The sequence below is a fragment of the Centruroides sculpturatus genome, unplaced genomic scaffold (genome assembly GCF_000671375.1).
Source record: "Centruroides sculpturatus isolate CEXI.00-Female unplaced genomic scaffold, Cexi_2.0 scaffold1555, whole genome shotgun sequence".
NCBI lineage: Eukaryota > Metazoa > Arthropoda > Arachnida > Scorpiones > Buthidae > Centruroides > Centruroides sculpturatus.
Genome location: NW_019385729.1, coordinates 86,784 through 105,646, shown reverse-complemented (window position 1 = coordinate 105,646; position 18,863 = coordinate 86,784). Strand labels below are relative to the sequence as shown.

General features: G+C 25.1%; 1 protein-coding gene across 1 annotated transcript in view; it reads left to right on the top strand.

Annotated features, from left to right (window-relative positions):
* LOC111641596 (putative thiamine transporter SLC35F3) overlaps positions 1-17,057 on the top strand; it is a 54,461-nt gene extending 37,404 nt beyond the window's left edge. Inside the window, exons 4-6 of the mRNA XM_023387781.1 lie at positions 5,991-6,219; positions 6,396-6,485; positions 16,488-17,057. Of these exons, the coding sequence (XP_023243549.1) occupies positions 5,991-6,219; positions 6,396-6,485; positions 16,488-16,723 (555 nt within the window). The 3' untranslated portion in view covers positions 16,724-17,057. The remainder of the gene's footprint in view (positions 1-5,990; positions 6,220-6,395; positions 6,486-16,487) is intronic.
* Positions 17,058-18,863: the final 1,806 nt, after the last annotated feature.

Here is an 18,863-nt window from a genome sequence, read left to right as displayed (position 1 = left end):
ATACAGGTATACCTCGACTTACGTCGTTTCGAGTTACGTCGTTCCCGATTATACGTCGTTTGTCAAAAAAGTATACGGAAAAATAAAAATCAAGTTTAAGTCATTTTATTCGACTTTACGTCCGTCCGCCACAAATATTGAAGTCGTAATATCACTAGATAAACGTTTAAAGCACATAAAATCATATTAAAATATATACATTTACAAGTATGTACTGTATTTACAGTACATGTACTTGTAAATTTAGATTACTTTTTTCCTGTACTATAATAAAAACTAAAATTTTTTTGTTTGAAAGCTTAAAATGGATTCTTATTAATCATATACTGTATTATTAAAAATGTGTTAATAAATAAAATGCAGAACCGGGAATGGTAATTTATCATTTAGCCCAGTGACAAGTAGATTCGGAGACAAGGAAATTCGACTTACGTCACCTCTCCTGGAACCAATTACCAACGTAAGGCGAGGTATACCTGTATTAAAGTGAGTCTCTGGTCAGTACATTCTCTCTGATTAGTGCAGTTTAATTGAAAGTTTCTTCTAAAAACTATTATTATTTTGAACTTTTGAATTAAAACATATGAAAATTTGTATTTAATTTAGTCTTTTATATTTACAATTTAATTTTCCTATTAGAACACTTGTTTACACATTATTTTGTTTACTTTTTTCTTATAAAATATTTTTAATAGCGGTCATTATTTTTTGCTTAATTTCATTTAGTTAAAAGTATTAGAATAAATATCTGTAAAACCAATAAATTGTGAAATAAATACAAAAACAAGTATAAACTTGGAAATATTAATACAAGTGAAATGTATGTACAGGGTTGATCATGGATGTCCACAGAAACTTTTCAGGGGCAAAGGTTGGATGCCAATTATATATAAAAAAATTTTTATTTAGTTGTTTAATTTTTTATAGGTTTTTTCACACTTAGATTATAGAATATAGTATTGCATCAAAGCATCCCATAGTCAAGGATGTAAGGTTATTTACATGTACAGTTCCAGTTTTCTGATACTGTTAGTGTTTATTGTGTAAGGTTATATATTATAGAATATATTATTGCATCATTACAAAGGCAGACATGATGGAGAGTGTAAGGTTACATATCTTAATCACTTTTACGATTATAATTTATGGACCTTTTTACTCGATCCAAGGGGTAAATTTCACATTTTCCCTCCTTTTCGGACGACCACAGCAGTGAATACGTAATGAAATGACGTCAAACCGGAGAGAAGAATACAAAATCACAGTTTTCTTAAGCATTAATATAATCATTAACGATATAATTAAATGATAAAATCTTTAAAAGATGATAACATTTTCAAAGATACATTTTCTGAATGTTTTCGTAATCAATAAATCGATTTATAATCAACTTTAATAATGAAGTGCGCTATTAGGAAGCGAGATAAATTAACAGGGAAATGGATAAATGAAACAGAACGGATTTAATAATAAGAATTTATAGATAAAGTTTGCTGGAAGTGAAATCGAATTGAAAAAAAAAATCGGATGAACAGGAAAATGATAAGATTAAAGAAGAGGAAGGATTGAAAACATGGACACAATCATTCACGTTTAATTTAACAGAAAAAGCTACGTAATATTTTTTCGGGAAAGGTTATCGATTCTCAACCGAAAATATTTTCTTCCACTCATTTATCTTTATATTTTAACAAATTTAGTGGAATGTAAAAAGTCCACCAACGTTTTCGTCTAATGCGAACCGTCTTCTTTGTTTTAAATAATATTGATGGCGCGTTGTAATGGATATCGCTTACGTTAAAGCTTTTAAAAATACAATTTATTTTCATTAAAATTAAAATAAGATATTTTTTTTATATTGTAATTTTTATAAATAAAAATTCTTTTGGGAAATGTTAGGCTACTTTAAATGTTTTTTTTTAAAAGTTTTCGTGCATCTTTTCAAGCAAATTTTTGGAGGAAAACATTCATTAACGTAATAAAATTTAATGTATTAACACTAATTTTTTTACAATTAGTAAAGTTAAATATTTTTCCGGTAGATTAATTCAAAAAACCTGACTGAAAATTATATTTAAAAAAGTAAATAAATTTTAGATATAATTCTAATTCGTTAAAAGTAAATTAAATAAAATTTACTTTTAAAATTAATAAATTTAATTATAATATCTGTAATTTACACTTGAACTTATGAGTTCATACTAAATGCCTCAGGTCATTGATATCTACAGTGGGGAAGAATAAACTTTTATTCATCAGATTATTCACCCATCACGCAATGTCTGAGAATAACTAAACGACTCTCAAAAAAGAATTATAACAGCATTTAAAAACGGTTTTCAAATTTTACATATTTTCTAGATAACATCAACTTGTTCTAACAAAACTACAAGATTTTCTACTTTACAGAAAAATCTACAAAAAAATAAAATGAATGTATTAAATATATGAGTAATTCTTGTTATAAATTAATTGTTTTATTGAGTTTTTATTATTAAATTCGATATATTTGCCAGAGATGATGCGGCAAAGATTTTAAGTGAAATTCATCTAAAGATGTTGTAGCATTCGAACCATGTAGATATGAAAATTGTATACAAAATATATCAAAAAGAATTTTGTCTTTACAGCGATATCTTTATTAAATAACTTACATTTCGCGTAAAAGATGTAATATTAAAATATTATATATGAATGTACAATATGAAACTAATTTGCTTATCCCCTTAGTTTACATCAGGGTTTTCCCATTGAGAATACTGATATAAACTGTTCTAATTTTTAAATTTTGGCATAAATATTTACCGATAGTTAAATTTTTAAATTTTCTTCTCGATTTTAAATTATTTCCTCTTTTATTTATTTTATTAGAACGAAGAGTTGATAATCTATTTCATTTATACTAGCACAACATACAAATTTTATCAAGAAAAAAATAATATTTGTTAAATTGAACTTTTTTTGTAAAGAATTAATTCACTGATCATTCTATAGAATTGGAAATTAGACTTTAAAATCAACATAAATTGAAAATTTAATGGATATTTATATTTACTCGAAGATGCAACGTGCTTGTGTCGAGTAACATTCTCTGAAAATTAATGAAAATATTTGTTTTCATTACTCTCGACATGTAATATTTACTTTGTAAAGATGGAAGTAAGAGTCTTGAAATGTTTCCTTAAAAAATATATGAAATTTACGAAAATATGACGTTAAAACAGTAACACCAAACTAAGTATATCTGCTCTGATTCTTTATACCCGTAAACAAGCCCATACACGAGATCTAAGCTATAACTTTGGTATTAAAAAATGATTAAATCAAAATATAATATCGAATATATAAAAGATAAATTGGTTTTTAATGGAATATTCCATTGGTCTTTTCGATTATGCTGGCAAAAATATATTTTTCCATTTAAATTTAAAGTTATATTCACTCTTTAGTTAATGGAATAAAAATATTTGATGTATTCTTTTAGTATAATATAATGAAAAAACTTTTCTGTTACTTATTTAATTTACAGCATTACTATGTGTAAGTAAGAAATCCATTTTTCTTACCAAAATTTATATATATATAGGCTATATATAGATCAATATTGATGAAATTTCAGTCAGGACAAATATACTCGGCTTATTTTGATAATTTTTAGTAAAATTTTTGTAATATTTGTCATAATTTATTTTCGGTTCGTTATTTTTAAATGTAATTGTTACAACATTAATTTTCGGTAAGTTTACAGTTTATTTGATACACGATTTTATCTTGTGAATGAAGAATCAAGCATTAAACCATCAAATAAATGAATTAAACTATTATTAATTATGATAAGAAATGCATCATTTTGTTAAATGTAAAATGGTATTATGCGCCGTTATGCCTCATTTGTAAAACACAAACAATTCTGTTGTAAATTTTGATGCACAACTTCACTTTATGCATGACTGAAAATGTAAAGAATTAAATTACATTAGAATATCATCCACATCACTTCTGGCAGTCATATTAGATATTGTGTGAATAATAAAATTTTGTGCTTACAAGTATGACAGTGACAGGTAATTTTTATATAGTGTAATCAAATTTACTTGTAAAAATTCAGGCTAGACTATTTAATAATGTTATAAATATCTGTTCAATGCTCAATAAAAATCATAATAATGCAATTTATATAGGCTCTTTCCATAGGATACTGTTAAGAAATATATTCAAATGTTTAATATTTTACAATAACAAAAAATTATTTATATATTATATATAAATGTAGTCCATCAAAAAATCAATTTAATGAAATTTTTTTTACCAACTTAAAAATTGTTTACAGACTTTTTTCTGCCATAATCTTAAATGAATTAGTTAAAACTTGTAAAATTTCTTGCATATTTATCTTGAAAATTTTCATTTAAAATTACAAAATATTGCATTTTTATTTGATAAATTGTTGCTAAAAATGTTTAAAAATTTTACACAATATTTTCTGATATTCTAGAGGATTAAACTATTAAAGTATCCGATTATCACGCATCCTTTAGCAATTACTTTTTCCATTTTATCATTTACATACCCAACATTCTACATGTTTTTTTACTGGAAATACCATTTTTTTTCGTATGGAATTTGATTCACTTCAAAAGTTTTTACTTTATTTTCTCATATTTCTTTTGAAAACACTAAAGTTCCATTACTGATCATTATAGAAGCATTCAAATATTCAGTCACGAGATTTTCTAACTTAGATAAGTCTTCTACTTATTGATAATGCATACTGTCTGATTATCTGAAGTGTTTTAGCAAATCAACTTCTCGGTTTTTTTAGGAAGAGTGATAAGCAAAATGGTGGGTAATGTTACCATGTTCTGCAACACTATCCTTTTATTTATTTAGCACTGATGTAGGAAAACGAAAAGATACTTTTGCATTACTTCTATATTCATGTATTTCTTCGTTTATCTTGAAGTTGTGTAATTTAAACTTGTAAATATAATTTAAGCTACATTTATGAATTAAATATAAAACTATATTCTAAATTTTAAGCTAGTTTAAGTTTATAATGTGGGAAATATATTTAAAATGTTAATTGCGTTTACTGCTGTTATATATAAAGGAGGAAAAATATGGCGATCGGTCAAAAAATGATTCCCCTTCAAGATTTTTACATTTTTGGAGAACGTCGAGAAATGCGAACAATTGGAGAAACCTTGTATGTATGGGTATTAGAGGGCACCCATAAACACACACACTTTGATGCTTAATAACTTCTGTGTCTTTTGTCGAAAATTTCTGAAATTTTGCAGGAATATATGTATATTAGGGTGGTTGATGCTGTTAAATTTTGGTGGTTAAAGGTCGAGAGGTCGGGGAGATAGAGGAGGGTCATGTGTCATATCTCGAGTGGGATCGGACTTAATGACGATTTTACTCGTTATCAGCATTTACAAGTTTTCTTTTAAAAAATAAAACTCATCTCTCTCCTCAAAACTAAGCTTTTTGCTATTTTATAATAATTGATAATATAAAAAAAATTTAAAATTTCATAAGAGATGACAACACACGTAATTTTAATGTTTAGCCTGGAAAGTTACGCAATTCTTTGTTGGATTTTTTTAAAATAAGAAATAAACATGTAATAAAATTAATATAAAATATATACTAATTAATTAAAATATTATAATTTATTAACGTATAATGTAAAAACGTTTATAGATCTCTAGCTTAAATGTTTTATAGTTAAAAACTATAAGCTATACAATCGAACAAAGTTATATACCCCATTCTTTGTACGTAAAAGAATTAACGATCTTCATGTGTACAGTTCCTCCTTTTATGCTAGTTTTAATGGCAAGAAAATAATGAATGTTCTCCTCCATTCTGGTAGTAACTAGTTTATATGTACTAAGGTTTTATATAGTGAGTGTCCAGCCATAAACAACTTTCATTGACTTATAAAAGCGTGCTATCATATATAATTATGAACGCTTTACTAGAGGATAATTGAAAAGTTTAATTTAATTATTTTTGTACAGGTTCTTTTCAAAAAGTTGATTGGAGAAGTGAGCTTTGGCCAGTTATCTCTCTTCTTTACAATTGTAGGATTCTTAGATGCCCTAATGTTGTGGCCACTAGTTTTAACACTGTATTTTACTGGAGCGGAAGTTATTATTTGGTCAAAATTACCTTGGTATCCATTGGGAGGTGCTGCCCTTTTATCATTACGTAAGCATATTTTTTCGCTTAATTATAAACTTAATTATTAAAGAAAACTTCATTTTTTGTGTAATTAAAATATGATTAATTTTTTTATTCCTAACGTAATAATTAAGTAACAATTTTAATTATTTAATGAGATAATATATTATTTATTTTTGCTAATTTAATATACATATTTTCAGTGGCAAATATATTAGGAAATCTGGGAGTTGTTTGGACCTACGAAGTGTTTCTAATTTTGGGTTTCTTGTTTGCTGTGCCGGCATCTGCAGGTAAAAAATGAATTCTTTATTAAAATTTAATGATATAAATGTAATTTTTATTAATTAACTGAATTAATCTTTAAAAGTATGTAATAGTAGAAATTACATAAAAATACACATTAAGATTTAAAAAATTGATTTTTAAGCTGCTGTAAATTATACATACAATTAATTTTTACGTCAAATGAACTGTAAAACTACTGTAAGCAATGACTAAGAAAGCACAAATGGACTCTCATCAATGTAATGGTCCGTATCATACGAAGGGATCTTAGAAAAATGTACTCCATTACAATACAAAAATTCTTTATGATTTATATTATTCTACGGATTATCAGAAACAAGAAAAATACTAATAATTTTTAATGAAAAGAGTTATTTTAATCATTTTAAATTTGTTATAGTGGAAATAATTGCAGTTCTACGAGAGTTGTTTGACTTTTAATGTTGGCAAATCAATATTATAAGCATAAATTTTAATAGTTTACACAGATAATATTGTTTATACAGCTATTAATAGCTTATTACATAATATATTTATGTCTTCAGTTAATTTAGCTCTATGAAAAATGGAGTTTTACATATATAAAGAGCTCTTAAGTATATTAAACATCACGCAATTTATAATTTTATTAAATTTAAAATTCAAATTTACAAATATTTATGAAATAAAGGATTATTTATTCTCTTTCATTAGAATCACGTTTCGAAATATTTTAATTTAAACATAATTACGCATATGGACAATGTTTAAAGAATTAATTTTCATTTCTTTACCTACTCCAGTTGTTTGTTTACTAGATTTCACATAAAATGAAGTAAAGATGGCTTTAAAAAACTGGAAAACTTTTAAAATTGCAGAAAATCAACCTCTTGTACGCCTATAATAGAAATTTATTCAAATTATTAAGAAAATTCTTGTAGGCTGAAAGGTTACGAAGAGGAACTGTAAAATCAATATTTAAAAAAATTTATACAAATATTGTACATAAATATACACGTAAACGAACAGTATAATCGACAGTATACAAGATAACCTTTTAACGGTCAAATATATGTGGATTTTTCAATTTATTTACAAGTTTGTAATTTTTTCCTGTAATTAAAATAATGATTTCTTATTGCTTACATCTTTACCTTCTATATTTTTCGAATATTCGGTGGTTTATTATCATATAAATTAATTAAAAACAAATAATATTCCTATAAATTGCTTTAATATTATTACTTTATGTCTGCATAAAAATTTGCGTTATTGTAATTTGTGCAATTGTGATATAAATTTTCATGCAGACACTAGAGTAATTTCATTAAAAATATAAATATATTTAATAGTTTTTGAGCGAATCACTAGAATAAATATTATAGAATTCAGAAGTGTTGTTGACGCCCGCAGCAACTTTATTATTATTCTTTAATATAAAGTATATATATCAATATGTCTCTGGGATATTTTCTTTATTTCCTGTTCAAATTGTGTTATTTTAAAGAACATGAAAGAAACTTAGAATTAAAAAACTACCTTCTAGGCAAGAAAATAGAAATTTATTTTTTGAAAGTAGTAAAGTACTAATTTACATGTTTATTCTACTATATGCTTATACACATATAAATTAAAATTAGAAACTTTACATTATACAATGTTTTGAATACATATTCTATATTACAAAGTATTATTTGATTGATTTTCCTGTGTAGATCTTATAACTTATTACCTATAGGTGTATATATCAAAAATAAAAAGAAATCAATTAATGGTAGTAGTTATTCTATTCGTCAACAGATGGCACCACAGTAAATATTTTGTCTCCATACAATTTCGATAATATATTTATATGAAATTTTCAAAAGATTTTATTACCTTGATATTAATTTAAAATAATTATGAAATTTCGGAAGATTCTTGTTTCTTTGGTTTCAAGTATTAAAATGCCATATTTTTTAAGGAAAAATATTAAATTACAAAAAAAAATATTAAAGTAATAAATTGAATCATAGAATGAGTGTAGTCTATCTCTCTTAATGTAATCCCTATAGAATTACACAAAAGATAACAACATTACCTTCCATTATAGATAGATATCTTCTGACCATCCGGGGTAAGCTGAAAATATGGTTTAGTGAGCAACTGGAAGAACATCTGGGGTATAGTGGAATTTGCTGTATATGACAGAACAACCGACTAAGCAGAATCTATTGTTAGTCTTTAGGTAGCTGACACAATAAACTCCAATCAGTCGAACGTAAAGTTTGAAAGGAAAGACGTCCTTCGGACATGTAAAATTCTCAATGTTCTTCTTTCCAGTGGTTTACTAAATTTTCAAGTAGAATCATCATTTATTACCTAACATAATTTGAATTTATTATGTCGATTAGAATTTTTTTAGTTACACAAAAATACTTAAACTGTAAGGAAAATATGAGTTTACTTTGTTTATTTCCGAAAAACTTAATGAAGACGATAAAACTACCAAAATCTTTCAATTTTCTTTATCATCAAATATGATTTGCTATTACGGATTTAATTTCCTGTTCCAAAAAGTAATTTCCTTCCCATTTCTATGATTGTTTTCTTCACGTAGAAAGTAATTTATTTTCGTTAGTATAATAATAATTTATAAAATACGTCATTTATTCGAATCGTTTCTAATTAATTATGATAAAGGACAACAGATGGCGCGACATTCGTAATTTCAATTACGGTTCCTAGGAAATATATTACCATATGAAAACTTCCTATTTTAGTAATATTAAGAATATTTTATCTTAAAAAAAATATTATTTTTAATTTAAATATATTTTTATTATCACAGTTAAATAATATTGTGTAAAATATACATCACGAATTAGTTCTTAAATTAGGGATTAAAATATTCAGTTTCCCTAACTGAGCAGTAAATGACTGATTGAAATTGTTAAGACAATAAATTAATTACATGAAAATATATAATTATTTAGATTATACTGTATTTATAAAATGCATTGTTACGTAGATTTATAATTTATTGTAATGTATTATTACGTAGATTTCTTATTGTATTGTACTCGATTTCAGTAGTTTGTTAGCAAATAATAATTGTTACGTAACAGATTACCGGAAACAGATTACACGGTATATTTCATATGAATTTCTAAGCGTTTATTTGTTATAAGCGCATTAAAATATTATTCTATAATTGTGTAAAAGCGTAAAAGAAACTTACAAAAGCCATATATAAGAGGTTTACAGGATTAAGGTAAAGTGTACAAGCAATTGTTCGAGCGTGGTTTAGCAAACGTGACAATCTATTGTATTAAGCTTAAAGTAGTAAAGCAGCTAACTTTCCTTCTGTGAATATTTGCAGCTGTCTCTTGTCACGCCATAGTTAAGGTTAATAGAGTCAGAGAAGAGAATCAGATTAATCAAGTATTTTGATGTCTTCTACTATAATTAGGTTTCATTCCAAATGTAGAAACCTTACAAAAATATTACTCTCATTATTAAAAATAGCCGCCATTTGGTAGCAAAACTTTGTCAAATCATTAATAGAAGTTTAATTGAAGTTTATTTTTAAATTCCATGCTTTAATTGAAAATCGCTTCTAATTCGAAAATTGTGTAATTAGCTGAATAGCTATATTTGCCTTAAGTTTGAATATATTCTGTAGCATTTATTTTATTATGAATATTAGTAAAATTCTTATTGAATTAATTGAAAACGATTTTTTTTAAATTTAAAATCTATTTTTGAAAAGATATAACTGAAACTATACATTCAGCACTGTAAAAAATGCCATTTCAAATATAAATATATAAATTAACTAAACACTTATATTAATTACAAATTAATGAAATGTGTGTTTAATTAAAACATTACAAAATAAAAGAATTATTTATTTTTTTTTATAATAATATCGATTAGTTTTTCATTTTTTAAAATATAATTCTACATAAAGTATCTTAAATAAAGCATCTACATAAGTTGATCGATAATACAATAAAATATTTTTGAATAAAATAAATTAAATAAGAAGACGGACCTTTATTTTTTTTAATTAATATATTCAAAATATTTTCTTTTTTATATTTTTATTATTCGAGAAGAAAACTTTTTGGAAATAAAATTAAAAATCACTCTACTTTATCTGAACAGTACTTTATATGCAAAACTAAATGAATTTGAAGTTCGTAGGATATAAACTGTAAATTGAATTCAAATCCTTCAAACAAAACCTCTGCAGTAATGTAAGATAACAGAAAAAAATAGTCTCTATTCATTCATATTCAATATCTAATTTACTATATTTATAGAAAAAAAAACGAATTTTATTTATTTTCTATTACGTGTTATTTCTTATTTTTATAGAAATATATATATAAAAAAAATTCGACTTTTACTTTTTATATTAGTTTAATTCTGTTTATTTATCTACGTTTCATCTTATCAAGAGTGGGAGTAAAAGAAAAAAAAAATGATTATCCTCAGAACAGCGTGATGTACAGTACAGTACCTGCTATATAATGATGAATAATAAGAATTCAAAAGAAAATTTAACATCATAAATTCAGTTCATCAACTTAGAAAACTGATTTATTTATGAATTCACAGCTTATTTTACATGATTTCTTTTTTATCAATTCACTTGGAAGATTTCATCAAGGCTTTATACTTTTATACTTTTTAATTCAGTTAGAAAATATAGTATTGAAGTCTCCATCTTTTATATTGTATAATATAGTATTGTTGTATCATTTATAAGCTAATTTATGATAATAATAATAATATATTTAATAAAATAATAACATTAATTAGATGAATATGTATAGTCCGCATATGATTTTTTAATTAATATTATATTTAAAAGTCCAATATGAACATCATTGCATAATTGTAGAAATACGAATATTAAATGGTCTCTCTATTGTAAAATAAGTCAAAATAAAACTAATATGTAAACTATTGTAAAACAACTATTTATTATGGATATTCTGTTAGTTGATTTAATAATATGTAATTTACTNTAATCCTAAATTTTTATGAATTTTGATTATAATAAAGGGATTTTTAAGCGAACTTTTGATATTAAGACTATAAGAAAAGGAAAAATTCATATTAATAATAATTAATAATAATATATAATTGTAGTCCTGTTAATATCGAATGATAATTAAAGTACAAATATAAATATTCTAACACGATAGAATATATTAATAACTTTAAAGTTTGAAACTTATTTAAAAATGATATTCATCAAGGAGATGATCTTCGTGACCAATTTCTGACAGAAAAGAATACCTGCGTATTTTAAACTAGCAATTTTCTTCAATTATCTCAACAATTGGTGACAACCATAATTATGGCTTGCATTAGTTTTACTTCACTACTTCCAGAATAAGTTATTGGCGCTTATAATGATTTCCAGTTCTTAACAATAAAATAAAAATAAAATTTAAGAAGCTGACCATTCAGAAAATTTATTTTATGTATTTAAATTTTTCTATAATTATTTTTTAATATTATTATTTCTGTCTAGTTTGTTTGTTTGTTTATTCTTTTTCCTAGATAAAAATAAAACCACAATCTTAACAAAACATTACATTTTTTTACAAATAGAAGGATGGAGTTAAATTCTCTTGGGAAATTCATCTGGAATCAGTAATTCGTTTAACATTTTATCCCAACATCATAACGCAATTTTTCAGTTAAACATAACTAGGTTTTCTACTTTCATCTTCAGAAACGTCATTCAAATACTGACTGAATGCTTATATACATCCATATGACAGAGAAAGAATTAAAATATAGAAACAAAGTTTTCTGTACAGAAAAAAACATGCATAAAAATTTTATAAAAAGTATTGAATTTTCTTCAAAATAATTCTAGTCCTTGGGATATGCATTTTTATGGATAAGCAGAATATGCAAGTCAAAATATGTTTGCCAAAGTTATTTCAACCGGGAAACTAATAAATAAATTTAGAATACTTTCCTGAAATGATTTTTCTCTATATTCTTTTGTAAGATTCCTCAATATTACCTTTCATGAGAGTAATGTAACACCATTTCTTTCCTCCCTCCAGTCTACAAATATAACTTTCCTTTCAAGTCTGCACTGTTTTATTGCCAGAAGTCTATTTGATATCTAAAGATTCTTTGTTGATTTTTCTCTGAAAATCACATAACTTTACCATAAGTGCAAATATTTGATACCATTTACTTATTGTTTAATTTTCTAACTACTGTCAATATAATAATTGCTATAGTTTTTTCATTAGATCCGAAAATATAAATATTTTTTAATAATAATGGAAATTTAATATATATATATTTTCTCTTAAAATAGAACATTTTCTTACTTTTCCTCTTTTAAAAAAAATATATTTTACGCAATTAAAATTTAATAATGTTGACGTTTCTTGCGATCTTTCATTATTATAAATAATTTAATTTTTCACAACATGACAAGTTTTGGTAATTTTCGTCAGAAAGTATTTTAGAAAGCTTTTATGATGGTTCCGGAACGATTAATTTTCAAAGTTATTCTACATCAAGATTAAGCAAATTATCATAATTTAATTTTAAAACTAATAAGTAATGTTTTAATTTATTTTAATTAAATTGATAGTCACCTTACATAAATGAAGTTTATATATTACTGGGTGTGACAGAAAGGGTGGTACAACGCATACAGAAAGATTAATCCTCATTGAAAAGCAGAGGAAAACCATTTTAACATCCAAAGGCCTACTTTAATATAAAATTACTTTTTTGATAATCATGTATGAACTTATTTTTTATTAGTAAAGTATTTAATTAAGTTTTATATCTATTCGGTATTGCAGAATAAGCGTATGTATTTTCAAAATTGATTCTTGAGCTTCTCTGGAGGGATATCGCATGGTATCCACTGTGAATTTAAGCAGTGCAAATGCTTTCTAAAATTTCAGGTTTTTTTTTTGTTTTTTTGTTTACGTTTTTCTTTTTAATTTACTCTGACTAAAATTATTCTAATCTGTTAAATTCATTTTTACATTAACGCCAACTTTGATGTGCTTCACATATTTAAGCGATCGATAGAACTATACTTAATATATATATATACATTTTAATATAAAAATAGCAAAATTCAATAAAGATATTTACTATATTCTAGTTTTATTTTATATTTCTCAAATCGCTTTTATTTATGAAATATAAATGCAAAATTGGAGGAAATTATTCAAGTTATTTACATAATTTATATACGTATATATGCGTGTAAATTTGTGTAGCTCATAGCGAGAGTTTATTTATATAACTTGATTCACTAAAATGATTTTGGATCTTTATTTATCAGAAAAGAGGGTTTGTTTTGGTCATTTATTTCTCAAATATACGACATGTGTTTCTTCTAAATTTTTTATGATATCCAAGATTCAAAAACTCATCTGTTACATTTATGTGTATGTATAAATACATTACTATACTGGCATATCTGTAGCTTGAAATACATGAAAAGGTTTCTTAAAACTTCCTGATTTATTTAGAGTAAAATCACAAATATCTTTATTAAAATTTTCAAAATTTATTACGATATAATTATACTAGCTACAGTATTTATAATTCAGGTCCATTTTATTTAGACACTCACATAAAATGAAATAAAAGAAAGCTTCAGAAATGATTATTGTTTAAGAAGAGAAGAGAAAATCAAGCGGAAAGAAAAATTAATTTCAAGAGCCTCTGAGAAATTGTATCCCATTTAGCAAAACACTAGAAGAGTTAAGAACTCGACAGTTGATGCAAACATTTCACAAAAAAGAATTTCAATAGAATGCTAAGTTTGTTAACAGCAGAAGTCATCTCATAATTAATTAATCAATACTAATTGACACACTAAAGCATATTGCATAGACAGTATATTTTACATTCATTGCACACATCACAATAGTATTTGCATAATAAAAATTCCGTGAAAATTTTAATAATTATTATTATACGTAAATAATTTTTCACATTAATGACTTGATAGTCACGATATACTACAGTAGCAATACATTCGTTATGTTTCTGTGAACTTTCTGATAAAGACAGCACTATTTTCGTAAGATATAGGCCTATAAATTTATGTGCAGTTTTCTCGTTGCTCGCTTTCTAAATTCGCAATTGCGTAAAAGTTCTGATAAAGATTTCCTTATGCTAGAGATGTATTGGGATAAGATACTTTTGTAGAGAAACTATATTCACGTACAGTAGTTGAATTTCCTAAATTCATATTATATGTTCGTCATAATATAGCATAGGATGAGCATTTACACGAATTTAAGAAATTCAAAAATTCAATAGATTAAAAAAAAATTATAATTGAATGTTTATAGCTCGTTTGAATAGTAACTTCTATTTTTTTTAACTTCAGTACAAAGCCAGTTGCTTCAGTGATTTTTAAAACTTTCTACTTTTAATACAAATTTTGTTTCAGTTTCTTTCTTTCTCTCTTTTTTTTTTTGTTATTTCTTCTTCGACTATGATTCTTTTAATATTATATATCATTATCTTGCATGATCAAAATTTATAAAACTTTTAATTTGTACGCTGGAAATTATCTCATCTAACTATATCAAATACTTTGAAGAATATTATCATGTTAAATAGATATTCTTAAAGGAATCATCTGTATATTTCTGTGTCTCGAATTTCCTATTATCCTTTCTTTAGCTTCCAGACACAAATTACGCCATAAATCAAGAAAATACACACTGCTAAAAGTCTGAATTTTATTTTCATTCAAAAATCTTTATGTATTAAAATCTGCTACAGTATATTACAGCTATTATTGTTAATTCTTTACTTCATTTAATCTTGTGAGTTAATTAATAATCTAAGATACAAGATTGATAAATGCTTTCCCCTTCTTCATTGTTATATCCCTATGAGAATTGAATGCGGCAATTTTGTTCTTTATTGCTATCATTATTTATGTCTTCATTGGATATAAAAGAAGGAATGTTCTATTTCATTAACTTGTGTAAGTCTTTTCAATACCTGATTTTTATTTCAAATCCAATTCTTCTCTTGTAAAGACTGAAAAAGATAAACAATGAGAAAATATCTTTATCTTTTATCTCTTCGCTACTTTTAATTCATTGTTTAGTAACAAATATACTAAAATATTATAATATAAATATACAAAATATTTCGATGTTATTTTTATATAGNAATGAAAATGTTTGATATGAGTGAATTTCTCTTTAAATGTGAATCTAAAAATTTAAAGATGGAAAAGTATGCAACAGCTTGACTTAGAGAACTGTAAATGACGTTCAGTTTCCCTTAAGCTCAAAATATTTCTATCGACTGTAAGCGAATTTGAAAGTCATCTCTTCGCTACTTTTAATTCATTGTTTAGTAACAAATATACTAAAATATTATAATATAAATATACAAAATATTTCGATGTTATTTTTATATAGAAGGTAACCCAAAAATCAATTATTTGAGTAAAGTTTTAAAGTATTTGAATAAGACAGCAATGTACTTTTTAAATGGTTAAAGGGACTTCTTATATAAGACCGACTTAGATTCACTTATTTTTTTATGACAAAACATTGATAGATCTGACTTTCTACTGTAAAATGCAAATGATTAATGATGATAATAAATCTGACTTGTCATTTTATCAAATTCTGGCAATTATCGTGGAGAACCAATACGATACACGAAGATAGCGTCGAGGACAGAGTCAGATTATAAATCAGAAAAAAGAAGGCATACGCTTAAGAGTACTCTGATTTTTCTTAATTTATTCAAAACTAAGAACAGAGTATATAAATATAAAATATTTATACAGTATTAAATCGAATCAATATGTTAAATACGGAGTGACTCAAAAGTCTGTTAACCGAGCTGTATCTCGGTTAACTGACTATCGGTCACCCAGCATAATTACACTTAAATTAATGATTTTTCTTTTTTTTTTTATCGACTATTCTTGAAAAGTGAATAATATTTATATTAAAAATTGCTAATATATTTTTTTATTATATATTTTTCAGTAATCGATGTTTATAGATACAATATCAAGTTTTATGGGATGAAATTGGCCGGTATAATATTAATCGTTGTTGGTTTTCTTCTTGTACTTTTACCTGATGATTGGCCAGATTACCTAACTATGGTATTACGATGGAGAAGAAATAAATATACCAAAGATAATAAGGCCAATAAACAACAAGATATGAGATCGGCACAAACTTCAAGATTAAGAACACTCAGTGGAAGAGTGAAGTAAAATATCCAAACAATAATGTATTTTTTGAGAAGAAAGAAAGAAACATAAAAAAAGAATATATCTTTTTTTGTTGTCACGGAATGTTTTTTAGAATTAGTATCTTCAAAGAAGATAGGTGCTATATGATGTGGATAAATAGCATCGATGAAATTCAACTCAGTTCTATTTGTATAGTACAATATAATGTATTTGTGCTTAAACTGTATCGTTGAACTGCTCTGTTTTAACATCGAATATTAATCAGCTTTATGATTCTTTTCTCAAATTAATAGGTCGAACGATAACATAAAAAGTCTATATTAATAAATTTCGTGTTCAGACATTCTCGAATCAAACTTATTTTCAAAATTTATTACGATATAATTATACTAGCTACAGTATTTATAATTCAGGTCCATTTTATTTAGACACTCACATAAAATGAAATAAAAGAAAGNTTAATCTAATTATTATTATTATTGTTATTATATAATTAATAATAATTAAACTTAAATATCGTCAATTTAAAATATATCGTATGAAATTTTGTGTATTTGTAAATATGTAATTATTATAATTGTTTTGTTATGACGGTATTCATCTTTGAAATTAGTGTTGATAAATAAAAAAAAAGGAGAAAAAGTATTACAGAATATTTTTTTCTTCCTTAAATATATGAACGTTTAAAAAAATAATAATTAATTTTGTCTTTACTAAAATTTCTATAAATCGTATTAAAATGTTTAAAATATAAACTGAATTCGTTTTTATTTATATATATAATTAATAACTTTATATACATTCAAAGAACAAATATACTGCTCCATCGTCTAACCTGCTAAATTTATAATTGGGAAAACTCTTAATTGATAAAATTTATAATTGGTACATCTCATTCTGAGAATGATATATAACAGATACCAACCGTACTTAAGTGCTATTCAATATTTTTGAGTGGAACACCGGCTGAATTTTAGCCTGTAGCTAAATATAAAATTAAAAAAAAAATTATAAGTAGGCACTTGAACTGAGGAAAATTTTCCAACCGTTAAGTTCTCTCATTAATAAAATAAATACATCATTTTCTGTAAAAGGGAGAAAAAAAGAAAAGATCGATTTTATCTGGTGAATATTAAGAGAAATTTTAAAGTTAAAAAAGAAAAAAAATTGTAGCAAAATTTTAGATGTCACTATTGATATATTTTCTTGTAGTTCTGAATCAGTTTAAAATACGATTAAAATTGTCGCTCTGCTGATTAGAAAGCATTGATTTGTTTTCTTGCAATTCTGTTTATCGCGAAAATGCTTCAACATTTTTTTCTAATTTTTTCATCCAAGATAAAACTACTCTCATTTGTTTCCAGGCATCAACTTCCCGATAGAGAAAATGTTATAGCCTATATGAAATGAGACAACTAATGCATTTGTTTAATTTTCTAGAATTAAATTTTTTTACACTCTTAAAATTACATTAAAAACTATAAACATATAACGTTACAGTAAAAATTTCAGTAATTTTAGACTATTAACGTAGGAGTAATCCGAGATGTTTTAAGATGTAAGCTGAATTACTTTTTTTCTTTTACTAAAAGGGAAAAAAATTAACTCTAGAAGACCGTTAGAAAAAAAGTAAAAACACTGCTATTTCATGGTTAATATTGCAACTTAATAAGAAGTAGTTAGGCAGAAGTGGCGTCATGGCATCCTTAAAGCATTTCGATAGTCTGGAGTCGTGAATGATGGATGATTCTTCAGTAGTTTTCATCAGAAAGAATTCGTGAAAGGAAAACTCGTATTGACTAAAACCGGAAAGATAAATCTTTCCTGGATACTAGTAAAGATGGTCATTAATGCTACAACCGAAGACTTTAGCTGATCCTTCTTAAGCCTAGCACGGTGTTGAGATTATACTGAAAATCATCGCTTAACTCAGAAATCGTTATTTAGCTTCTTTCGAAGGATCAACATCGTTAAGACTTCTTACATCTCCCATAAGATTCTTTATTTTCCTCCTCCTCCTCCTCCTCTTCCTCCTCCTCCTTCTTTTTGATATATATAAAAATTCACCCTTAAGCTGAAAATCGATTTATTACATAGTTTTTAACTAAGCAAATATTTCACGCCTTACATTTCGATATTGCAACCAATTCTTGTTTAATAT